We start from the raw sequence: 24,677 nt of genomic DNA, 5'->3' as shown, positions 1-24,677 counted from the left end.
AAACATCGGTAAGACTAATTTTCCATTGATTATCAGGAAGTAAGATACAACATATTGATATTTGCGAATAGAACCCCCTTTTTTTCCAAACGTCACTTAAATAGCACTTCTTTGAACAAAGTCTATGAAAAACAAATACAATTGAAACAGTTTAGTAAATTTTCCATCAGTGTATTAAACATTTTCAGAGCAGTAGATCATACTTTCTATATTATACGCATACTTGTATTTTTCTCTTCCTTTTTTCCTTTTAAAGGAATTTAACATCATCTCTATTTACAATAAAATATAAGAACAAACTATATTAGTGGTATAAACAATTTTTCCTAAGTTTTAAAATTTCTGAACAGGATTTGGCAGTGTATTTAACCATATTTTCATTTGACAGAAGGAAGCATATTTTTTCAGTATCAGAAAACCTGTTGAAACTTGGACATATACTAGTAGCTTTGTCAAACAACACCTGGCGTACATCATTATACAAATAACAATGTAAGAGAACATGTTTCTCATCTTCTACTTCTATCTTACATATTGGGCAAACCCTATCACTGATATCAAGTCTCTCATATCTCCCGGTTTCAATGCGAATTGGTGCGACACCCATTCTAAATTTAGCTAAAGCTGCCCTTTGACAATATGGTAAAACCATGTTAACATATCTTTCACTATCAAAATCAAATTTAAAATTTTGATATACACGCAACTTATTTTTACTTTTTCCATCTTTCCCTAAAATACTGTGTACAGACACTACCCAGTCATCTATGTAACAGTCCATGGCAGAAGTTGTAAGATTTTGGATAAGTCTTTTTTTAATAACTGGAAAGCTAAAGTCACAATAGTCAGCACTATTAAATTTGTGAAATAAACTTTTAACTCTAAAATACCAGTTTCTACAATTTCTATTTGCTGTACTACAACAAAATTTTGCGATTTTAAAATTAAGCCTCGTCTGACTCATAGTTGACAATCTTGACCAATAAATAGCAATAAATTTCAATTGTTTTACAAATACTGGGTCCCAGCCCATATCTCCGGACACAGCAGAGTTAGGGGTATATTTTCCTGTTCCAAGAAAAAAGCGCATGGCACGATTTTCCACAGCCTCAATACAAGTAAATCTTGTTGTTCCCCAAATGGAGGCTCCGTATGCAATAACCGGCCAAACCATAGAGTCATATAATTTCTTGTAAACATGATGAGGCATACCGCCAAACAGTTTATATTTAGCTATTAAAACACCCAAAGCTCTGCTTGCAGCCTGAGATACAAACTTGGCCATAATATTATAGTCTAAATGTTCACTTAACACCATGCCAAGATAAACATATCTATCAACAATATCTAAAACAATATTACCACAAGAGAACTTAAAGTTTGTTTTATTTGTTGAAACATTTCTAAAATGAACAATATTACTTTTCTTGTCATTTATAGACATGCAGTTTGTTTCACACCAATCTGATAAGCAATTTAGCATCTGCTGTAGGTCTTGCTCATTAGAAGCTATCAGTACAATGTCATCAGCATACAGCAGAATTGATAACATGTCATCTTCACCAATATTCACTCCCAATCCTAGAGCCTTTATTTTAACAGCTAAATCATTAATAAAGCAATTAAATAGTAAAGGTGACAAGATACAGCCTTGCCTTAAACCTAATTTAACATCAAACCACTCTGACAATAGACCGTTTACCTTAACACAGCATGTAACATTTCTATAAATTGACTGAATGGCACTGAACATTTTTCCATTCACCCCAATATTTTTTAACTTTTCAAATAGAATATTTCTATTAACATAATCATACGCCTTACGAAAATCAATAAAGGCGGCAAATGTACTCTGCTTTTTCTTAATACGTGATTCTATAACAGATGATAAAGATGATATATGGTCGACCGTACTCCGTTTTTTCCGGAACCCATTTTGCTCATCTACAAGTTTTTCATTAACATCTATCCACTTTTCCAGTCTGTCATTAAGAACTGAGCAATAAAGTTTATACATAGTAGGTGCAAGATTTATACCCCGATAGTTCAAGGGTTCACGAGCATCAGTCATGCCAGGTTTTGGAATAGGATTCAAAATACCTTTGCCCCAATCAGAAGGTGTTTTTCCAGTTTGAAAACAAACATTGAAAAATACATGCAAAAAAGATATTGCCGTGTCATTTTTTAGAACTTCATAAGGTATATTATCAAAACCAGGTGCTTTGTTTAGCTTCGCTTTATCAATAGCCTTTTTTACTTCCAAGATATATACAAACACAGAAATCTCTATAGAGTTTCATAAGAAAAAAATTGTTGCGATATATATCAGCACAGTAAAACTGTTCCGATATATATCGCAAAACTTTTCTCTATTGAGGTCCTATCAAGGGAGTATAATTTTTTCCTTTTAAAGAAAAGATGATTTTAGCTCCAATTTACAGTTCACAGAGAAATAATTATCACAAACACCTACATTTATAAAGTAAAAGAATAAATAAACTAGAATATTTATAAAAAACCAAAGAGCTATAAAAATACTTTTACTTCTTTGCAAAAACTCGATAGCTATCGCCAAATTCAGAAATACATGAAATATATGAAATTCTGAGATTTCTCAATTTGATTTTTTTTTTACAAACAAAACAACAAGCTTTACAATATGTTTGGCCAATGAAATGCAAAGATTTAAAACCAATGCAGAAATCTGTTGGATACTTTTATCTGGGGAACACATTTTCTAAAACAGAAGTTTTAGTGTTTCAGTCAGCGAGGCGCAGAAAGGGAATCAAAAGAGTAAAAATAATAATAAACAAATAATTTAAATGAAAATAATATATAAATTTTAGTGATAAAACTATGCGATAAAACAGTTATAATATGTAATGCTCGTGTGTTACAAGGATATATCAGAGCTAGGGGTACATCTCGGTATTTTTCTCTGCACATATCTGTCTCGGCCTACCGGCCTCGACGATATGTGCAGAGAAAGAATACCCTCGATGTACCCCTAGCTCTGATATATCCTGGTAACACACTCTCACACATACTATAACTATTACTTATTGAAAAAAAAATCAAAACTTTAATTCAGGGATTTTGTAATAAGCCTAGAGAGAAAATGTTTTCTGAGAAAATATCAGTGTCAATATGAAGAAATTGATATTATTACAGATTATTTGATCTCAACAGACTTAGTAAGTCTATTTCCTAACAAACTAGTGTTGTATTTTTCATAGAACTGTGCACACTCTGAAGAAGTTGGCAATTGCAGTTTATGAAGAACAATGTAATACCGGTAATGGTACAGACTCCAAGAATACTGGTGACATTTTCTGCATGTCGTTATATAAGTGAATAACTGTTCCCAGCCTAAAACAAACCAAAAAGAAAAGAAAAAAAATTGCTTTCTTTTAAATTTTTTATTGAACGTTTTTAACATTGCACTAACTTGTACAGTCATGTATTTGTTGTTTAATACGTTCTCTATGCTGGGAAAAGGATTCTATATTCTGTCACTGTCACTGTTTCCATGATTATCGTGCGAGACTAAATGTTACGTTAGTAAATGCAATACACATTGTAATCGTCAAAACTACGTCAACTGACCGAAGCGTTTGATGGAGTAGACGGTGCGATGCATGTAAAGGCTGAAAGCCGAAGCTTATCGTCTCGCCTCAGTTATGAGGAAATGGCGTTGCAAGAGAATATGAGGATTGTACTACGGGCAGATGCCGAGGCAGAGCCCTCATGTAAACCATGGTTTTGCTTCCTAACTAGAGTGGTATCAGTCGTTAGTGTCATTAAATGTAAAGCCTAGAGAGAAAATGTTTTCTGAGAAAATATCAATAATAATTATACCAATAATATTGTCAAAATGTACCGATAAGGGGAAGTAACACTGTGTCGGAGTTTGTAATCTCACAAGTATTAAAAAATAAGAAGACATACACCATGTTCACGAAATAGAGTGATCAATTAGTTTAACTGTATATTTTACAACTTTTTGTCTTAACAGATGAGTTAGTATCATTTTTTTCTGTGCGTAAAGTGCATCTCTTGCAGAAAACAACAAAATGTGCTCACAGTTACTTTGATTTAACTTGACGAGATACAAATATTTTGACAGGACATGGAAAATAATACAAATATGTCTACGTAATCAAAACAGAAGAGACGCGCGGAGTGTAGATTATTTTTCGCTCTCTTTATGCCCCCAGCATTTACTGATGCGGTAGGCATAATTATAGTGATTGTCCTGTTCGCCCGTCCATACGAGGTTAACCAAATGGGACCGTTTCGTCTAGCATCAATACTCTTTCCTAGAATGACTTGATACTAATGCAGATGTAACCTGTGACCATTCCTCATCTTCAGACATCACCTGACCTCAGTTTGACCATGACCTTGACCTCATTTTGGTCTTGGGTTGCTTTATATGGACGATCTCTTGGTTAACCAAATAGGACCGTTTGGTCTAGCATCAATACCCCTTACAAGAATGAACTGATACCAATATAGATGTAAACTGTGACCATTCCTTATCTTCAAACATCACCTGACCTCAGCTTTACCTTGACCTCGTTTTGGACTTATGAGCAAAATCTACCGACAAAGATGTCACTGGTGGTATCAAGCGTTTATTGAACGCAGCTCATTGTTTTCTTTTGTTTTTCTTTAGTCTATTTCTGTTATTACATGTGAGACATAATAACAATATTATTCTTTATATCTGTAATCCAACGTTTTCCCGTACTTTTTTTCACATAGGAGTTTTAGGGTTTTGGTGCGCGGCCTGCACATTGTACTCATTGTACTACATGTTTACGCCACTAAGAATTAATTTATTTGTAATACGTTATTTTGATTCATGTCGTTCACTTCATTGTCTCTGTTACGTACTTGGGATGAACTAGTTAGACTGGTTGTAGCCAAATATACAATGTATTATCCTCTTTAAATAAAAAATAATTATTAGTATTGTTATTAGTATAATTAATACTATTAGAATAAAAGTAAATAAAGCTCCTCAAATTAAGGTAATTTGAGTAAAAGAATCTTCACAGAGAATTCGCCATGAGATTCGAACTTGTTTCATTTAGAAACATTAACCATATCTATTGCAAGCAAATGCCCTACTGCTCTACCTACTGCTCTACAGTCACCTGACAAACATTTTATTAACTACTTTAATATAAGTATTTTGTAAACAGTTTAATGACGTATTCCGTTTAAACGTTAGAAGGTCAATCATGCATCATCAAGCATGTGGGCAATGCAAACTTACTCTTTCTAGTTTTTGCCATCCGTTTGAGTGTAACTGGAACTGACTACTCAATGAATATAGTTCAATGTTATTGATAAGATATGTTATAAAGAATCATAAATATAAGGGTGTAACCATCGTAGATTGGGTGAGATTTATTAGCAAAAGTTTTAAATAAATGATTTAACCACTTCCGTTGTGAAACTAGTAATTTTACTTTTATTCATTGAGTTACTGTCTGCATTCAAATTTTATTCCGAAATACGATTCTCGCATAGACGGGCCTCCAAAGAGAACCACCTGGACATGCATCAGACAGCAATACAATATGATTGCGTTGAATACAGTTAGTACTCTGATTATATATTTCATAATAGATCCTTGATTGAATGAACAGTTTAGCCCGCGGTCAAAATTGACAATTATGCTATATTTGTCACACACTTTGTTGTATTTTGTGTTTTAAGAAAAAAAGGTACTAGCATACTATTTATTTATTTATTTATTTGAGTCTATTACATTTTAAACACATATACAAACATAGAAATTACACATATCATACAAGTAAATGGCCATTCTATATAGAATTACAAGGGACTAGATAAATATAATACGCATACCATACATTGTTACACTTAAAATCACAGTAAGTGTATTGTATATTAAGTTTTGCCCAGTTCGGATTCCTTTTGAAAGCTGTATACTAGGTCAAAATAAAACTTCAGTCACTACGTCATAATAATGTTTACCTACTGGTCCTGTAAACCACTTACAGATCGCTACTGTGTGGGTGGGGGTTGGGGGCGGGGGCGGGGTGGTATACAAACTAATTCTGCGTCTGTGCGTAGAACTTCCATAAAATGTCTTTCCTTAAAATATTTTTTTAAGTAAACTGAAAATCTTCTACATAGTTTAGGAATTAAACGGACACCAACAATGAATAGTTTCAATGATACTTCTCTTCTAAGGTAAGTGTAGAAACACCAACGTAACTGCATGACGTTGTTTGTTTCAAATCATATTTGTTGACTTCATAAATAGTCGAAACGTTGAATGAAAATGGAGTTAGCCTTGTAATTCTCCCGTTCTCAACGTAACTGCATGAAACACGAGGAACAATGTACAGTAAGAGATTATCTAAGAATATCTACAAATAGATAGATTTATAATTTTGTACATAGTTCTTTCTTTTTTTTTTTTGTAGAATGACAAATAAAGTTACACACGTCATTGTGTGCATGTGTGTTCTTTAAAAAAGTTAGTCGTTGCTGAAATTTTATATCTCTCTGTACATTAAAAATAAACTCCAGGCAGAGAATAAGTAAATGTAATATAGGTATTTTATTTTTCTCTCCACCAATAGAACTTTTGTCGGTTGTAACGTGCTTAATTTCAAAATAAGCACTTCAGATTTTCAGTTTGTCTGACTTGAAAAGCCTCAGATTGATAAAAAAATAAAAACAAATATTGATTAGAATAATCGTCCAAACATTATTTCATCATGACAGGACACCTGGGTAGAACCACAGACTAGCTGGTTGGATTCCTCACATGAATAATTCAACGCCCTTAGCAAGGCCCGAAACGCACATCGGAGCGAGGCCCGAAACGCACATCGGAGCGAGGCCCGAAACGCACATCGGAGAGGGGCAAGTGATTCAAAGTCAGCGACCTTAACAGAGACATGTTTCGGTCAGCACGACAGGATGGCGATAAAATATACATAGCTCAAACCTTTGACCTTGAGTTGTGACCTTTACCTTGAGTTGACATGGCTGACTCATGATTCTTGATTAGGTGAGCATTTGACCCAAGTTTGATGAAATCCTTCAAGGAGTTTAGGAGATACAGAGTGGACACAAAAAGGAAGGCTCAAACCTTTGACCCTAAGTTGTGACTTGACCTTGAGTCGGCATGGCTGACTCATAAGTTCTTCATATCGTCTTGATGAGGTGATCATTTGACCCAAGTTTTACGAAAATTCTTCAAGAGGTTTAGGAGATATGGAGCGGACACGAAGTGTTACGGACTGACAGACGGAAGGACGGACGAGACCATTTCTATTTAGGATTTAGGAGATAAAGAGCGGACACGAAATGGAAAGGCTAAAACTTTTGACATTGAGTTGTGACCTTGACCTTGAGCCAACATGGCTGACTCATGCGTTCTGTACATTGCCTTGTTAAGGTGATCACTTGACCCAATTGGCCAAATTTCGTATGACTCCTTCAAGGGAATAAGGAGATACAGAGCGGACACAAAATGGAAGGCTCAAACTTTTGACTCCGAGTTGTGACCTTGACCTTGAGCCAACATGGCTGACTCATAAGTTCTGCATATTGCCTTGATGAGGTGATCATTTGACCCAAGGTTGATGAAAATCCTTCAATGGGTTTAGGAGATACTGAGCGAACACAAAATGGAAGACCTTTAACCCTAAGTTGTGACCTTGACCTTGAGCTCTAATCAATCTCGGAGATAAAATAGCTGCCCTGCCCACTTGACGGCCGCGTTGCCGTGTAGCTCTAGCCCTCTGACACAGATAGTGCGCCGTACCGCCCTACGATGCGTAACGCGTACTCACCTACCTACCTGCAATACGTGACACTTCTTTTACAGGTATTGACGTAAATTTTCATAGTCTTAGGATTTTCTGAAAACACTTGAAGGTAGAAAACACTTGGAAAACTTGAGTATTTTGCACGCACATAGTATGATTACGCTATTACCGAAAGCAGATGCGTGACATTTCATCGCCTACATACATCCAATACGTGACACGATTTTTAAAGATATTGACGTATATTTTACTAGTTTCACTATTTTCTGGAGACACCGGTATGAAGAACACAGTTGAAAACAGGGTTCATATGACTATTTCGCACGCACATAGAATGATTACGTCATTACCGACAACAGATGCGTGATATTTCTTCGCCTACCTACCTACACTACGTGACACGTCTTTTACAGATATTGACGTTTCATTGTACATGTCTTACTATTTTCTGATGCAACTGTGATAAAGAAAACTGTTGGAAACATGGTTTATATGACTGTTTTGCACGGACATAGTATCATTTCGCCATTCCGACAATAGATGCGTGAGATTTCTTCGCCAACCTACATCCAATACGTGACACATCTTTGACAGATATTGACGTTTATTTTTGAAGTCTAACTATTTTGAGAGGCCACTAGGATGCATAACACAGTTGAAAACATGGTTCAAATTACTGTTTTGCACACACGTACTGTGATTACGCCATACCGACAACAGATGCGTGTTTTCTTCGCCTACCTACCTCCACTACGTGACACGTCTTTTACAGATATTGACGTTTATTTTTATAGTCTAATTATTTTCTAAAGACATTTGGATGTAGAACACACTTGAAAACTTGGTTCATACGACTGTTTTGCACGCGCATAGTATGGTTACGCCATACCGATAACAGATGCGTGAGATTTCTTCGCCTACCTACATCCAATACGTGCCTCGTCTTTTACAGATCCTTACGTTTATTTTTCTAGTTTAACTATTTTCTGAAGACATTGGGATGAAGAACACACTTGAAAACATGGTTCATATGACTATTTTTCACGCACATAGTATGATTACGCCATACCGACAACAGATGCGTGAAATTTCTTCGCCTACCTACCTCCACAACGTGACACGTCTTTTACAGGTATTGATTTTTCATTGTATAGTCTTACTGTTTTCTGATGCCACTGTGATGAAGAACACAATTTGAAACATGGTTCATATGATGGTTCACCAGTTTCTTATGGGTGTATCAAAAGACGAGTACGAAAATTGTTTCAAAAAATGAATTAAAAGATATTTCGAAGGTTACTGGACAAAACAATAAAAACGCGTTAAAAATCTCTGAGAAAACCTGTCATTTGCAAGATTCCGAACATACCTCGTATGTCAACAGATTCTGAAAACAAGAGATCACAGAGTGATCTTGGCACCCACCAATGTGCCATTTTTGGGTGTTCCAAATTTCAAGACTTAATGACTAGCTCAAGGTCAAATTTCATTTCCGTACACAACACTGTGCATGTTGTCCAAATTCGAAAGCTGTAGCTTGAGAAATGTGAAAGTAGGTCACTAGATCAATTTCAAGGACAAAGTTCTTTGTACACAAAACTATGCATGTGCATCAAGTTTGAAGACTGTAGTTTGAGAAATTTGAAAGTAGGTCACTAGGTCAATCTTAAGGTCAAAGTTTATTTCGGTACACAAAACTATGCAAGTGGTCCAAATTTGAAGGCTGTAGCTTGAGAAATGTGAAAGTAGGTCACTAGGCCAAAATCAAGGTTAACTTGCACTTCAGAACACAAATCTATGCATGTGGTCCAAATTTAAAGCCTGTACCTTCAAAAATGTGAAAGTAGGTCACTAGGTCACTAGGTCAATGTCAAGGTCAAAGTTTGTTTCGGTACACAATCCTATGCATGCGGTCTAAATTTGAAGCCTGTAGCTACAGAAATGTGAAAGTAGGTCACTAGGTCAAAGTTCATTTCGGTACACAAAACTATGCAAGTTGTCCAAATTTGAAGGCTGTAGCTCGAGAAATGTTAAAGTAGGTCACTAGGTCAAAATCAAGGTCAAATCTTATTTCGGAACACAGAACTATGCATGTGGTCCAAATTTGAAGCCTGTACCTTCAAAAATGTGAAAGTAGGTCACTGTAAAGGTCACGTTTTGTTTCGGTACACTAAACTATGCATGTGGTCCAATTTGAAGGCTGTAGCTTGAGAAATGTGAAAGTAGGTCACTAGGTCAAAATCAATGTCAAATTTCATTTCAGAACACAAAGCTATGCATGTGGTCCAAATTTGAAGCCTGTACCTTCAAAAATGTGAAAGTAGGTCACTAGGTCAATGTCAAGGTCAATTCATGTCAAGGTTCATCTTGCCACTCAAAACCATACATGTGGTCCATATCTGAATGTTGTAGGTTATTGACAAGAAGATTTTAAAAGCTTTTCCCTATACAAGTCTATATGAACCATGTGACCCCCAGGGTAGGGCCATATTTGACCCTAGGGGGATAATTTGAACAAACTTGGTAGAGAACCACTAGATGATGCTACATTACAAATGCCAAAGCCCTAGGCTTTGTGGTTTGGACCAGAAGATTTTCAAAGTTTTTCCCTACATAAGTCTATGTAAACCATGTGACCCCCGGGGCGGGGCTATATTTGACCCTAGTGGGATAATTTGAACAATCTTAGTAGAAGACCACTAGATGATGTCACATACAAAATATCAAAGCCCTAGGCCCTGTGGTTTTGAACAAGAGGTTTTTCAAAGTTTTTCCCTATGTAAGTCTATATAAACCATGTGACCCCCGGGGCGGGGCCAAATTAGACCCCAGGGAAATAATTTGAATCATCTTGGTAGAGGACCACTAGATGATGCTTCATACCAAATATCAAAGCCCTAGGCTCTGTGGTTTTGGACAAGAAGATTTTCAAAGTTTTTCCCTATATAAATCTATGTAAATTATAGAAATAAACAAAGGGCCATAACTCATTAAAAAATTGTTGAACCAGTCTGATTTTCAGGGGGACACAACTAGGGTACCAATACATCATTCTGACAAAGTTTAGTCAAAATCCCCCTGGTAGTTTCTTAGGAGATGCGATAACGAGAAATTGTTAACTGAAGGATGGACGGACGGAAGGACGACGGACCACGGACGCAGGGTGATTTGAATAGCCCACCATCTAATAAGGCGATCATTCGCAGAACACTGAGAGCAAAAGGAAACAGCGAAAATTGCAAACTCGGTTGAATTCTGTTCATGGGCAGTAATGGAAAGAGCAACACTGTCCACGCCCCTTACCACCGGCTTAAGAGGTATTCAGTTTCAAATCTTAATGTCATGAAATCAATGGTCCTGATGAAAGATCAGAAAGTATGACAACACTGAAATAAAGTACGGGGCAACGTTTGACGGCCGCCAAACACGCACTTAACATCTGCTGTTGTGAAGTAATAGATTCTGAAATGAAATAAGGGAGTCTTCCGAGAGCACTAAGAACAAAAGCAAACAGCGAAAATTTCAACCTCGGTTTTATTGAGCCTGTTAGACCATATACACAATGTATTCTATCGGTGTCTTGAAGAAAACAATGAGTGTGATTATGAAATAAAAAAGGTGTTAAAAGACACACTGCGTATCGTGCACTCCAGGCATCTGGAGATGCGTGAGACGCTCTCACCTGCCTGAAGGGCATGGTATGCAATATGTCTTTGGCCTATAGTGTAAAGTCGGCGGTTGCATGACGGCAACATGAACCCCATTCTCGACTGTTTTATTCTTCCAACTGGCTACTTAAACTTGATGAACTTAAAACATATGTCCGTATGTGTGTTTGACATGTCGCACATTGAATATAAGTCTGCGAGGTCGTTTCACGCATCCAATAACGGTATATCAAAATAATGTTTTAGAAGCATGGGAAGGTAAGTTTAACACAGTTTCTGGTGTGTTTTCTTCAAGTGAATTCCAAAGCATATTACAGAAGAATGCATCAAGTATTGAAAGTCCGTGTCACATCTACAACACATTCAGACCAGTGTAAGCTAAATGTATGTTAATGGAGTGAAAATAAACTTCAGATATTATCAAACAAGAATATCGAATTTAACATGTTTATTTATTTGTAAACAAACAAGTCACACACTGCTTCAACACATTATTCTGTATAAGTAGTTATGGAATTCCGAAATTCCAAATTAATGTTCTGGTCTGAGATGTTCATTAACGGTTTTGTTTGATTTATAGCAAAAAAGGTTATGACACTATTTATGCACGATGGGCGGTTATACGTCGGATGTAATAATTTCACGGGGGCATAGTCCTCAATGAAAACAAACAAATTTTCTTTCTATTTTATGCTAATTGGTGAAGATAAAGTAATTTTCTGTTTAATATTACACGTTCAAATAAGACCAATATTTCATAATGACATTCGGATTTATTAAGGCTGCCGTGTTACATATATGATGCGTCCGCTAAATTACTATGGACACTCAGGCACATTGTTAACGAATGTTGTGATAAGGTCTATGAAATCAACACGACGCTGCTTTTAAAATATTTTGTTTATAAAGTGCAAATTCCGCGGCCAACAGACAGAAATTAAGTAATCATATTTATAACTTTTCGGGTCAATGCCATCAGTTCGTTGAATAACCGGAAGATTGCTTTGTTCGCACTCATTGGTTTAATGGGCGTTCCCAGGCACCTGTAGGCGGAGCTCTGGAAACCTATATGCATGTAGAAGATACAGAGTACAAGCCTTTACAACAATATATTAGAAAAGTAAATAAAAGTAGAATTTTCTTACCCTGGAAGACAAAAATAACGTTTCAAACCAATCTCATTAGAAGCTGCTAGGTATATTCATTTTCATAAAAAATAAAGGAAGTAATTTGTAATAAATTCAGTCAATATGTATCTTCACTGATTGTCCAAGTCCATCTGATGGCATAAATGAAATTTCAGATCAATATCTTCATTAGTTATGGAGATATACCCATTTTAATTTGAAATAAAGGGAGGTAATTTAACATAAAATCAGTCCATAGTTATCTACCCTGATTGTCTCAGTCCAACTAATTACAATAATGAAATTTCAAATGAGTCCTATAAGTACTTAATGATATAGATCTATTTTGATTAAAATCAGGGGAGGTAATCAGATATAAAATAACTCCGGAACCTATGACTGAATCTGATAGATTCATCATGGAATCCAAGATTTATTGTTGTTGAAGATATTTTGCAAGTTTGTATCAAATCAAACCATAAATGAAGTTTCTATATGGCTGCAAAAGCCAAAACAGCAAATTTTAGACCTTTAAGGAGCCACAACTCTGGAACCCATGATGAGATCTGGCCAGTTTTCGAAAAGAACCAAGATATTATGCCAGTACAAGTTGTGTGCAAGTCTGATTAAAGTTGATTGCAAAAATGTTGTCTTTATCGTGTTCACAAGCAAAAAATAGCAAATTTGGCCCTTTAAGGGGCCATAACTCTGAAATCCATGATGGGATCTGGCCAGTTTTCGAAAGGAACCGAGCTATTATGTCAGTACAAGTTGTGTGCAAGTTTTATTAAAGTTGATAGCAATATGTGGTCTCTATCGTGTTCACAAGCCAAACATGGCAAATTTTGGCCCTTTAAGGGGCCATAACTCTTTAACCCATGAGGGGATCTGGCCAGTTTTCGAAAGAAACCGAGATATTATGCCAATACAACTTGTGTGCAAGTTTGATTAAGGTTGATTGCAAAATGTGGTTTCTATCATGTTCACAAGCCAAAAATATTAAAGTTTGGCCCTTTAAGGGGCCATAACTCTTTAACCCATGAGGGGATCTGGCCAGTTTTCGAAAGAAACCGAGATAATATGCCAATATAACTTGTGTGCAAGATTGATTAAGGTTGATTGCAAAATGTGGTTTCTATCATGTTCACAAGCCAAAAATATTAAATTTTGGCCCTTTAAGGGGCCATTACTCTGGAACCCACGATGGGATCTGGCCAGTTTCCGAAAGGAACCGAGATATTATGCCAGTACAAGTTGTGTGCAAGTTTGATTAAAATTGATTGCAAACTGTGGTCTCTATCGTGTTCACAAGAAATTGTGAACGGACGACGGACGGACGGACGAAGGGCGATCACAAAAGCTCACCTTGTCACTACGTGACAGGTGAGCTAAAAAACGTTTAAAAAATGGGCCGAGAGTAACCACCTAGAGAAACGTGAGACAGGTCCATGCAAATATGCAAGAGACCAAAATTATTGGATTTATTTGGGGAAGTAAGTTACAGTTTTGTTTTTTGTTTACTAAAAAGGCCTACGAGGAACAGTTAGAATGAACTCGAGACAGGACCATACATGGATACTCCAGGCTAAGGTTAGTGAAAATCCAGAAAGAGGTTAATAAGCTGTAAACTTTTTCTTTGTATTTTTAAATTAGCTCTGGCAGCCCCTGTAAGGGTCACAACGATTTAAATAAACTTGAGAGGAACGTACATACAAGGATGCTACCGACTTACTTAGGTATGATCCTTCATGTACCTTTTTCTAGTTTTAGTTCTGGTAGTTGCTAGAAGGGACCAAGCAGAAACATATTTGAGAGGACAATACAATGGTGCTACAGGTAAAGTTTGTGAATATTCATAAAGTGGTCCATGGAAATAAATTGTTTAAAGTTCCATAAGGTTTTTAATTTTATTTAAAAAACAGATAAAGCAACTGTCTATTTAGATGAAATGCATAATTACCTGAATAGAAAATCACTACTTTCAATATTACACATGAATGAGAGTGGACCATACGACGATGCTACAGACCAAGTTTGGTGAAGATCCATGAAAAGTCATTTTAAGTTTTTATTTTTAGACCTAGCAGTACCTAAAAGGGGCCAAGTAGAACTTTTTAACAAATCTGTTGAGACCAAAGCCTGCATGCTTCAGCTCAAGTTTGGTGTAGTGGCAAGTAGTGCATGAAAGTCAACATATAAACAATAACTTCCACAACAGCTTGGAATGTTTTATTTTCTTATTTCCTTGCATTTTTAACAAAAAACAAAACAATATGCTATTGTATACTTACATTCTACATATTAATCAAGTAATCAACTTGATGATAACAAGAGCTGTCCATAAGACAGCCAAGCTCGACTATTCGAAATATTGTCACAGAAGCAGGAAATTATTACCCAAAATGTTAAATATCAAAAGAGTTTTAAGTTCGAAAGGGACATAATTGACCAAAAACATATCAGAGTTATGGGACTTGAGCTACATATTAAGTTTTATACCCCAAAGGACATTAAGTTTAATTCATAGGATTGTTTAGTTTTCGAAGAACCGATTGCATATAAACTTTGAACCAGAATTATTCTAATCCAAAAGTGGGTTCTATCATGTTGCTCAAAATAATTTAAATTGGTTAATGGGCATACTCTGACCCAGTGGGTTGGATATTGCCGAAAGAAGAGATATACATAAAGTTTTCAAAGTTTGATTAAAATGATAGCCTGTGGTCTCACGTCAAAAATTGTAACCGACGGATGCGTAAGGCCAAAAGGCTAACTTGCCATACATGTCAGGTACTAAGAACGTTTGGGCACGAATTTTATAACCCCGATGAAACGTGACAGTTCATGCAATTCAAGACCAATATTTTGGAGTTTATACTTGGGAAGTAAATTACCAGGATTTTTAAGTCCTAAAAGGGCCGGCAAATTGGAATAGTACAGGATCCAGTAATGGACTTACTCCAGTGCTAGGTAGTGAATAATCCAGAAAAGGTAAATAAGTTAAACTTTTTCTTGTTTTTAAATTAGCTGTCATGCCTGTAAGGTCAACAACATTTAAACAAATTTTAAGCCAACAAGGGCCGCATATTTTGTCCAAATACATGTCAGTTTTTTATTTGATCCCTGGTAGTATGTCTAGAAGGACAAGAAAAATATTTGAGAGGTCATATGCCTTAGTAAAGTTATGTAATATCATAAAGTGTACCAGAATTTTCTAAGTCCATAAGGTGTATTAATTTGTCAAAATAAGCAGAGTTAATGACTTATTGGTGCATCAACTACCTGAATAAAACACCCAATACACATGTGAAGTTGCATACACATTCTACAACTAGTTTGGGATAGACTCATGAAAAGTCATTTAAAGAATTTTTGCTAGAGTACCTAAAAAGGGAAATAATTTTCAAAATACTGTTAGACAAAGCTGATGCTTCAGCCAGTTGGTGTGTGGAATTGACATGAAACAACAATAAAAATACTTCACAAAGCTTGAATGTTTTATATGTGCTTATTTACTTGCATTCAAAAAACAAACAAGTGTTTGTACTCGACTCACATATTAAATCAATAACTATCTTGAATGTATAAAAATAATCTTAAAGCAGTCATCAAAGGCGAGATCTACTTCAAATAAGCAACTTTACAAAACTTTCATATTTTAAGTTAATCTTCATCAACATTTCTCGCAAGTCATTTCAAACGTTTTCAAAGGCAAGGTGGTATTAGGCAAAACAGACAAAATAAGAGTATACAAGTATTGATACAGAAAATTGGGAATGGCTGAATTCTAATGTTGTAATAACTTGTAGCCCAACCCATTTGCTTTTGTTACACATTATGTATATGTGCTGTGTATTAAGTGTTCAGAAGCAATAAAATACGATTAAATCAAACTACAGAAAATAATAAGGTTGAGATTTCATATTTTTAAAAGCATGTGTAGGATTTCATGATTTATATCTATACACATTCAAAATATGCTTGTAAAATATATATAGCAAGATTTAAGCTATCCGATCCACAAACAGGTAACATTTCGATGCCTGGTGACCCCATGTTGTTTTTTTTTTGGTATCATTTGAAAGAGGTGTGTTTGCTGAACAAGAATTAGTGAATCAGATGACCATAATAATTATGCACGAACCACTATAGGCATGTTTTTTACTGCAAAATGATAAACCTTACACTGTAATAACTTGACTTCTGTTAAAGTATCATTGAAAACTGTAGATTAAGAAAAAAAAAATTGTAACATATTTTGTCATGTAATTTATATTTTCTTTTTCATTGGGCAATACACTTTCAAAACATACCAAAATTATATGAGCTTACCAGGCATCAATATTTGATATAATTTAATAGCACTGTTATATAGAACTTGCTTATTTGTGGATTGGATACCTTATACATGTTGCTTTACAAGTAAGGAACAACATGATTTACATTTCTTGACAATATTCAGCATACAGTACTACACATAGTGGGTTATCTACACAAATGCAACTTGAAATCTCCACTTCTCTAATTCATGCACTGTATATTAGCTAAGTTTCGCATAGACTTTATTCAGCAATGCCATGGTTAGAAAAAAGAAAAAAATATGCATATTTAAAACATATGTAAATATTTTGAATTTGCCATAGGAATTATTCACAAACTGCTTGTATTAGGGAAGCGAAAACAAAACCATCATGATTATTAACCAATCTGGAGTATACATAGAGCTGCAAGGAAGGCTCAAGCTAGGCATCAAAGAACATGCAAAGGCTATTGTTTGGTTCACATAAGAATATTTTTAAGGGATCTTCTGTCTGACTAATGATATGATCATTATATAAAAATTGTGACTACCTTGCACTGAAAGAAGAAAAAATGACATCATGGAATTTGTGAATCTAACATAATATCTTTAGAAAATACAGGCAATGAACCAAAGAAATTTTGAAAGTTGGAAAAATTTCTCAAAACTCAACTGAACAGAATTGTTTATTATTAAACATCCTTGATTTTAAAACCAAAAGGCTGACATAACATATGAACATCAAAATAAGAAATGTAACAGATTCATTAAGTAAAAATTACATTGGCATTGGTGGATTTCCAAACAAATAAAAATATAACAAGCACTACTGGCAGATTAGATTGAAATTAAAAATGTTCAAACTCACTTTAAATACTTCCACACATCTCAAAACTAAGACACACCTGTTATTTTATCTTTCATTGTTACAATTAAAGAATCAACTTAAATTAGCTCATGATTTTTTTTTGTAATTGTTGCAGTAAGATCATGGCCGAGACAGTTTGCATCATTTATAATCTTACTAATGGTATCCAAGACACTAATAAACCAACATTCCACAACAGAATTTCTTTTTCTCCTAGTTTCACTATTCTAACATAAAGAGACCTGCACTTGATGTTTTGAATTCAAGAAAGAAATCTACAAAATAGTAACGTATTTTGAGCAGGCTGTTGATAAAATATGGCTTTTTTCAGTACAAAGGGTAGGAAACAAATAGAAACTTATGTGACTATTGCTAAGAATTCTCTTTCAGTATCTACATGAATTGCGAAAGGTAGTGAAAATTATATCAGCGCCATTATTTCTAATCTACTCTGAATGGTTCAAACCTTGCCTCACAAGTATTAACAAGAACAAAATGTTTAACGTGAGAAATTCATTACAACTATACTTAAATAGAGCTGCGAGGAACACTACAGCAGTACTTGAAAAATGATTAATTATACAGTACAGAAATTATGCTAAGTGTTCTTTAAGTGGAATTGCACAAGTTCTAAGTTGAAAAAACAATATTCCAAACAACAAGTTCTAAAATAAACAACCTATGAGTATGTATACAACTGTACATGCTTCAACAGACAAATCAATGTGTTGTTTTTATAACATTTACTGGTAAAATTATTCTTCATGGAAACCCACTTACAATGTATCAAAAGGATATAGTAATAAAATATTTGTGTGATGCTAAATGGCAAAATGTTGGGCCTGTCATTTGTCAACAAGAAATGGGTAAGGAATGTACAGAACTGTCAATGGTCTTGTATACAATAGTGTGTCTCATAACTGAAAATATTGTGCAAAACAAACCGTTCAAAACAGCTAAATTCAAGCCAAAGCTGCGTGCTTGGGTTTACTATACTATCAATATGATCTGACAATGCTGAACATCAATACAAAGTTATTCCTTAGGGCACATTTGAGCCGTGCCATGAGAAAACCAACATAGTGGCTTTGCGACCAGCATGAATCTAGACCAGCCTGCACATCCGCGCAGTCTGGTCAGGATCCATGCTGTTCGCTAACAGTTTCTCTAATTCCAATAGGCTTTGAAAGCAAACAGCATGGATCCTGACCAGACTGCATGGATGCGAAGGCTAGTCTGGATCCATGCTGGTCGCAAAGCCACTATGTTGATTTTCTCATGGCGCGGCACATTTAAGGACTGGTTATGAAATAGATTCAATCAGTTTTCAATTCTGACTTGGAACCTTGACCTTTGAGCTACTCCCCTTGGTAGTACATAAGTTATATCACTCTCTGATATTGAACACATTCGTCCCAACTATTTTGTATCATTTGGAAGAGCACTTGACCAGCCAGGAAAAGGATCTCTGAATCTAAGTTGTGTCATTGACCTCTAAATTACTGGTCCAGATCTTACATGTCGCTGAGGTAATCATTTCTGCAAAATATTTTCAGCTTTGCCCACCATATAGAAAATATGATGAACATGCACAAACTTACAGAAAACAAACATTTTCAGCAGGAAGGTCAGTATTGATAATAATAAAATTAAACATTTATCTTTGTTTATAATCCACATACACTTAGATATATATTGTACACATAGCAAATTTTACATATATAAAGCATCTTTTGAACAACTATGCACAGCATAGCTTATAACACATACACATATTTTTCATTTCATTCAAATGATGCAACATACAGACTTTAAACCATTCATCAAACAGTAAAAAAAATTAAACGAGAACGAATACAAAACGAAAATAGTCAATTATACAACAAAAGGTATAAATACAAAGTCAGCACATTTTAGTGAGCACAATAAATTGTTGGTTGAAAGTTACTAGTTAATTGTACACTTCTATTTCAACTATAAACTTTGCACAACAATAATTTGACAAAATATAGTGTGTTGCTTGTCACTCCTTTTCTACGAAAGTGTCAAAGAAAATAAGCATAATCTTTAAGTTTTTATCAAGTCTAATTTATTCATTTACTTGCACTAAAGGCTATGAATATACATGTATATTGACTTTTCAACTTCTATGGTGGTGAAAGACCTCATTTTCCCATATGAATATGCATAATGATTTTCTTTAAGTACCAATGTATCTCAAACATTTAAAAATCATGAGGCACTGAATGGACAGCACTGAAAAATGATTCACTAATCAACAAAAGCTGGATAAGAACCTGGAAGAACAAACAACAAGTTATATTTTGCAAAATCAAATACCAATCTCCTGTAGAGCTACCTCCCATTATAGTAAAGCTACCTCTGCCACCACAAACATTTCAGCAGAGTTTTCATGAATCAATATTTTAATAATGAGATTTTAGAGTTTAGTTCTTTACATTTCTGTGACTATTTTTTCCAGAGAAATCATGTTAAGTGTAGATATAAATCTGACAAAAGTTTTAAATGAAAAGTCAAAATTTAAACTTCTTGTAATCATCATCTGATTTCACTGTCATGAGACATTTGTGATGGAAGTGATTAATGTACTGCTAATGGAGGCACCAGCTGCCAGGAGATTGAACAAACAGTTAAAAATCAACAAAAATTACTTCAATTCAAAAATACAAAAATATCACAATCTCAGAAAGTAGACAGGTACATTTTAAACAGTATAAAATATCTGCCATATTAGCTTGTTCCAGAACAAAACAAAAGACATACTAATATAATCTCTTAACTTTCACATGATCAAAAGGTATCTTTTTATAAACAACAGGTGCCAATGTCTAGCTATTCATAACACTGAAGGAATTTTTAAAGTGGGACCAATGCTGAGAAAGATATGGCATTTTGAAATGTAAGAAAATGGTTAATCTTGGAGGCAGTCATTTAGTGTGTTAATGATATTATTTCAAAATGATTTTAGACCCTTCAGATGGAATTAAAACTAAAACAGCATTGCCTTTCCTTTTAAATATTAAACTTGTAAAGAAATCATTTGAGACAGATAGTCTCTGTTACTGCTAGACATGAGCATATGTTTGTCAGGTAGTAATAACATATCATTAAAGTAAAATCAAGCAACATATTTTTCACCAAAATCAAGTCAGAGCTTTTACAACCATGTCAAATGCAAACAAAAACAGAAAGCTGTTATATTGGCTTACAAGTAAATATTCTTGCACATTTTGCCTTAGCACAGTCAAAACTTTATCTACACACTACGCTGGTGCTGGGGACAAAAACTGGTTTTTGTAAGCAGGTTTAAATGCACTTCAAATGTTTAAATTAGGAATGTAACAATTTATGAGCTAGCAACTGTATGTTCCCATGTGGTCATTAGCTCAGGCCTCACTGTATATGAATTTTCTGTTTTAAAACATTTTAATGGATCATGGTCAAAGCTAATGAATGTACCATCTTTACGAAGCACTTGTAATTTAACTGTCTGGCAAATGCACTGAACACTATCTCGTGTCATTAAACCAGCAAAACTGTGCACATAAGTATACTATCTCTACAACGCGTTTGAATATTGTGGTGGTTCATCACTATCTACATGTCTATATCTCTCTCGACTGTTTATTTGTGCATCATTACTTTCACTTGTGTGGTATTTTCTAGATGACTCTTTTATTTCTTTCTGTTGGTGTTGATATAACTTGGCTTTGTTAATACCTGGACCTGCAATAGTTAAAAACAAGTGTTTGTGTTTCATTTAAGAAATAATAGGTATAACAGAAACAAGTTTAAATCTGATACAGTTCTCATGCAATAACCTTCAGAAGTCCTACATTCAAATTGGTGCTAAAGACACCGAAGAACACTTAACCATTGTGGAATTTTACAGTTGGAAAATATACCATAAAATTTAGTAATGATGACCTTGACCATTCTGGCCCAATACGCAATTAAATTATTTGCTATATCTATAGGCAATATTAGCTTTTGTACACTTGCAAGAAAAAAAGACTTATTAAAGCTTGCCTTTCAGTCTTTTCCTTAACTAATACAGCCAACTCCTAACCTTGCAGTTGTAATCAATGACTCCTGTTTGCTCTAAAGTAACACACAACACTTACAGATGCAACAGATATTGCAAGGGAGACAACTTACCAATATAACTAAGTAAAACTGGCAAGAATATAAGGCCATGGGTAACTCCAAACACAACCATTCCGAGATACATGCGGAAATAGAACATCTCAAACAGCTGTGACTTGGCAAACGCTAATACAATTATTCCACCTAACTTTGTCAGTGTTATACCACTTAACACCTGCAAGTAGAAACAAATCATGTAATATCACCCTTGACGAAACAAAATTTTATCAAATGTGCTTTTTCAAAATAAATCAGATAAAAGTTTAACTGAGATTTTATGCATATAAGACAAGTTCCATGTGAAAACATTGACCTTTATCCTAGACTGCTTTACAAATCCTAGAACTGTGCAAAATTTCACAAATTTTGAGAAAATCATTAACAAATTATAGATGCAAAAAAACAATAAATAATTCTAATTTAAAAGTCAGTTTCCTTTAAAATTGATTCCCAGAACTTCATAAAGATGTACATGCTAGAAAAAAAATCATTCTAACAAGAACTGACAGTTTATTTTTTCATATAACATGACTGCGGAAAATACTACTGCAAATGCAGTTTTCTTAAACTTATAAGCAGGTATTTCAAATAAAATTGTATTCATTAAATTGCACAAGCTTTTGCTCTTTAACTTATACTTTAATAGTGAAAAAAAAAAAACACTCAATATGCAAACAGAGACATTATCCAGTTAAACACTTACTGAGCTGCCCATGTGAGCTAATGCATCTTTGGCACGTTGGACTCTATCAGGTTGTATACTAACTGCAAAGGCTCTTGCTATGTGTGAACAAAACTCCACTGATATACCAATGGCCTGAAAAACAAGAATAGATTAAAATAGATATATGTCATCATCCAATAGATTTTGGGCAGGAAGTGAAACACATATATTCATATAATGTCTTGAGAAACAATATGGAAACAAATATGTTATGATATACCTCATTATCAGAAGGAAAAATTTGTGTTAAAGATACACCAATTACCAACTGAGTTGCTTAAGTGATATCGGCACATGTGCTAACGTATTGCTGTTGGCAAACTGCTGGTGCCTGTTGGAATGTCAGTATCTTCTGGCATTGATGTCATAAAACAGTATATATGACAAAAAGGTCTACATATTGCTGTGGCAGGCCTTCTTGACACAATGGCATACCAAGTTTCAAAATTGCCCAGGTGTGCCATTATAGCCAGAAGGTACACCAAGGCCGTTTCTTAACATCTAAATAATATCCCCATTCCGACTATCCATTTAAAAACAGGAAAGTCTTCTATATGTGGAAGGGTGAGAAAAATGTTCAGCAATACCCAACTCCTCATCAATCATGGTCCCTTCAATTTACAGACTTTAAAACACAAATCTTTTATTGTCTCCATTATCTTTTACCTAGACAATATTGTGATGTCACTTTGACTGAACCTACTCCAGCTACAGACAACTTGGAAAATTTCTAGGATGATAAATTAACTACAATCAAAGTTATGCTCAAATCTAACTCTTAAATTTCAGCTTTATGAACATAAATGAATACAAATCTGGACTTGAACCCATGACCTCTAAATAGTACTGTCCAGATGTTGTACTGATTGAGTTAACTGGTTATTTCCTAAAATTATGCAAAGTTCAAAGTAGACAGAGATTACAAAGCATTCTAACAATCAGACTGAAACAAATCTGCATACAGTAAAATCATTTAATTTCGTGGGCATGAAATTTCGTGGTTTTGGTCAAAACGGCAATTTCGTGGGAATATGAATTTGTGGATTTCAACTTTTGAACATAAAATGAATGGGAATTTTACTGATTCGTTGGGATTAAATTTCGTGGATTGACTCAACCACGAAAATGAGTCCCCCACGAATTTTAATGATTTCACAGTAAATCAAAATTTGGTTTTATATCTTACCATGACTAAGTTTACGAGAGAGAGGGCATTTAGGGTGATATCCCACAAGTACATCATTCCCATGATGTCTATGATAATCATTGATATAGTCACAAACACCACCACTGCCGTCATAAAGTCAAATCCAAGCAGAATAAACGTCGCAACAAAGATGGCTGCCATACATATTCCAATGTTCTTCAGCGTGTTGTTGACAATTGTTAGGTATTGTTCATAGAATACATAGAAAACACTGAAATAAAAATACACACAATATTGCACAACTTCTTGTATAAATGACCAAAATTTCTTTCAACAATATTTAACAAATGCTTAATCAATATTAGCCAGTAGTCAGTCAATAGTATATGTATGTTTAGCCAGTCAATAGTGTGGCAGCCAGACAACAGTAAAGGGGTCTATCAATAATAAGGTAGCCAGTCAATAGTATGTTAGCCAGTTAATAATCAAGGGGCCTGTCTACAGTAAGCTGGTCAAATGTAAGGACTGTAAGAAAAGTGGCCAAAGAAAATTAAGAATGGTGTATTCAACACTAACCTGTATGGAAATACTTCTTCAGCCTCTGTCTTGGCTCCCATAGCAACAGAAATATTCTTGGCAATTTTACGTGCTTCCTTCAAACCCCTGATGTAGTCCCCAGATGTTTTCATGGGTGTATGGTACGTCATAAAATATGTTGCTGCAAAAAACAATAAAACAATGCAACTGATGTGAAATCTAGATCTGATTGGAGATGTGAAATAATTACACAAAGTCTTTGAGATAGTAATTTTCATCTGTACAATGGAAAACAAGAAATAACTATAAAATCATT

General features: G+C 34.8%; 1 protein-coding gene across 1 annotated transcript in view; it reads right to left on the bottom strand.

The window, feature by feature from the left end:
* Positions 1 to 17,591: 17,591 nt before the first annotated feature.
* LOC123540402 (NPC intracellular cholesterol transporter 1-like) overlaps positions 17,592 to 24,677 on the bottom strand; it is a 48,906-nt gene continuing 41,820 nt past the window's right edge. The window contains exons 26-30 of the mRNA XM_053527072.1: positions 24,401 to 24,542; positions 23,864 to 24,095; positions 22,657 to 22,770; positions 21,966 to 22,128; positions 17,592 to 21,533 (exon numbers count right to left, since the gene is read on the bottom strand). Coding sequence (XP_053383047.1) covers positions 21,367 to 21,533; positions 21,966 to 22,128; positions 22,657 to 22,770; positions 23,864 to 24,095; positions 24,401 to 24,542 — 818 coding nt within the window. The 3' untranslated portion in view covers positions 17,592 to 21,366. The remainder of the gene's footprint in view (positions 21,534 to 21,965; positions 22,129 to 22,656; positions 22,771 to 23,863; positions 24,096 to 24,400; positions 24,543 to 24,677) is intronic.

This window comes from Mercenaria mercenaria, chromosome 16, assembly GCF_021730395.1.
Source record: "Mercenaria mercenaria strain notata chromosome 16, MADL_Memer_1, whole genome shotgun sequence".
NCBI classification, from domain to species: Eukaryota; Metazoa; Mollusca; class Bivalvia; order Venerida; family Veneridae; genus Mercenaria; species Mercenaria mercenaria.
This window is presented reverse-complemented; position numbering and strand designations above follow the sequence as displayed.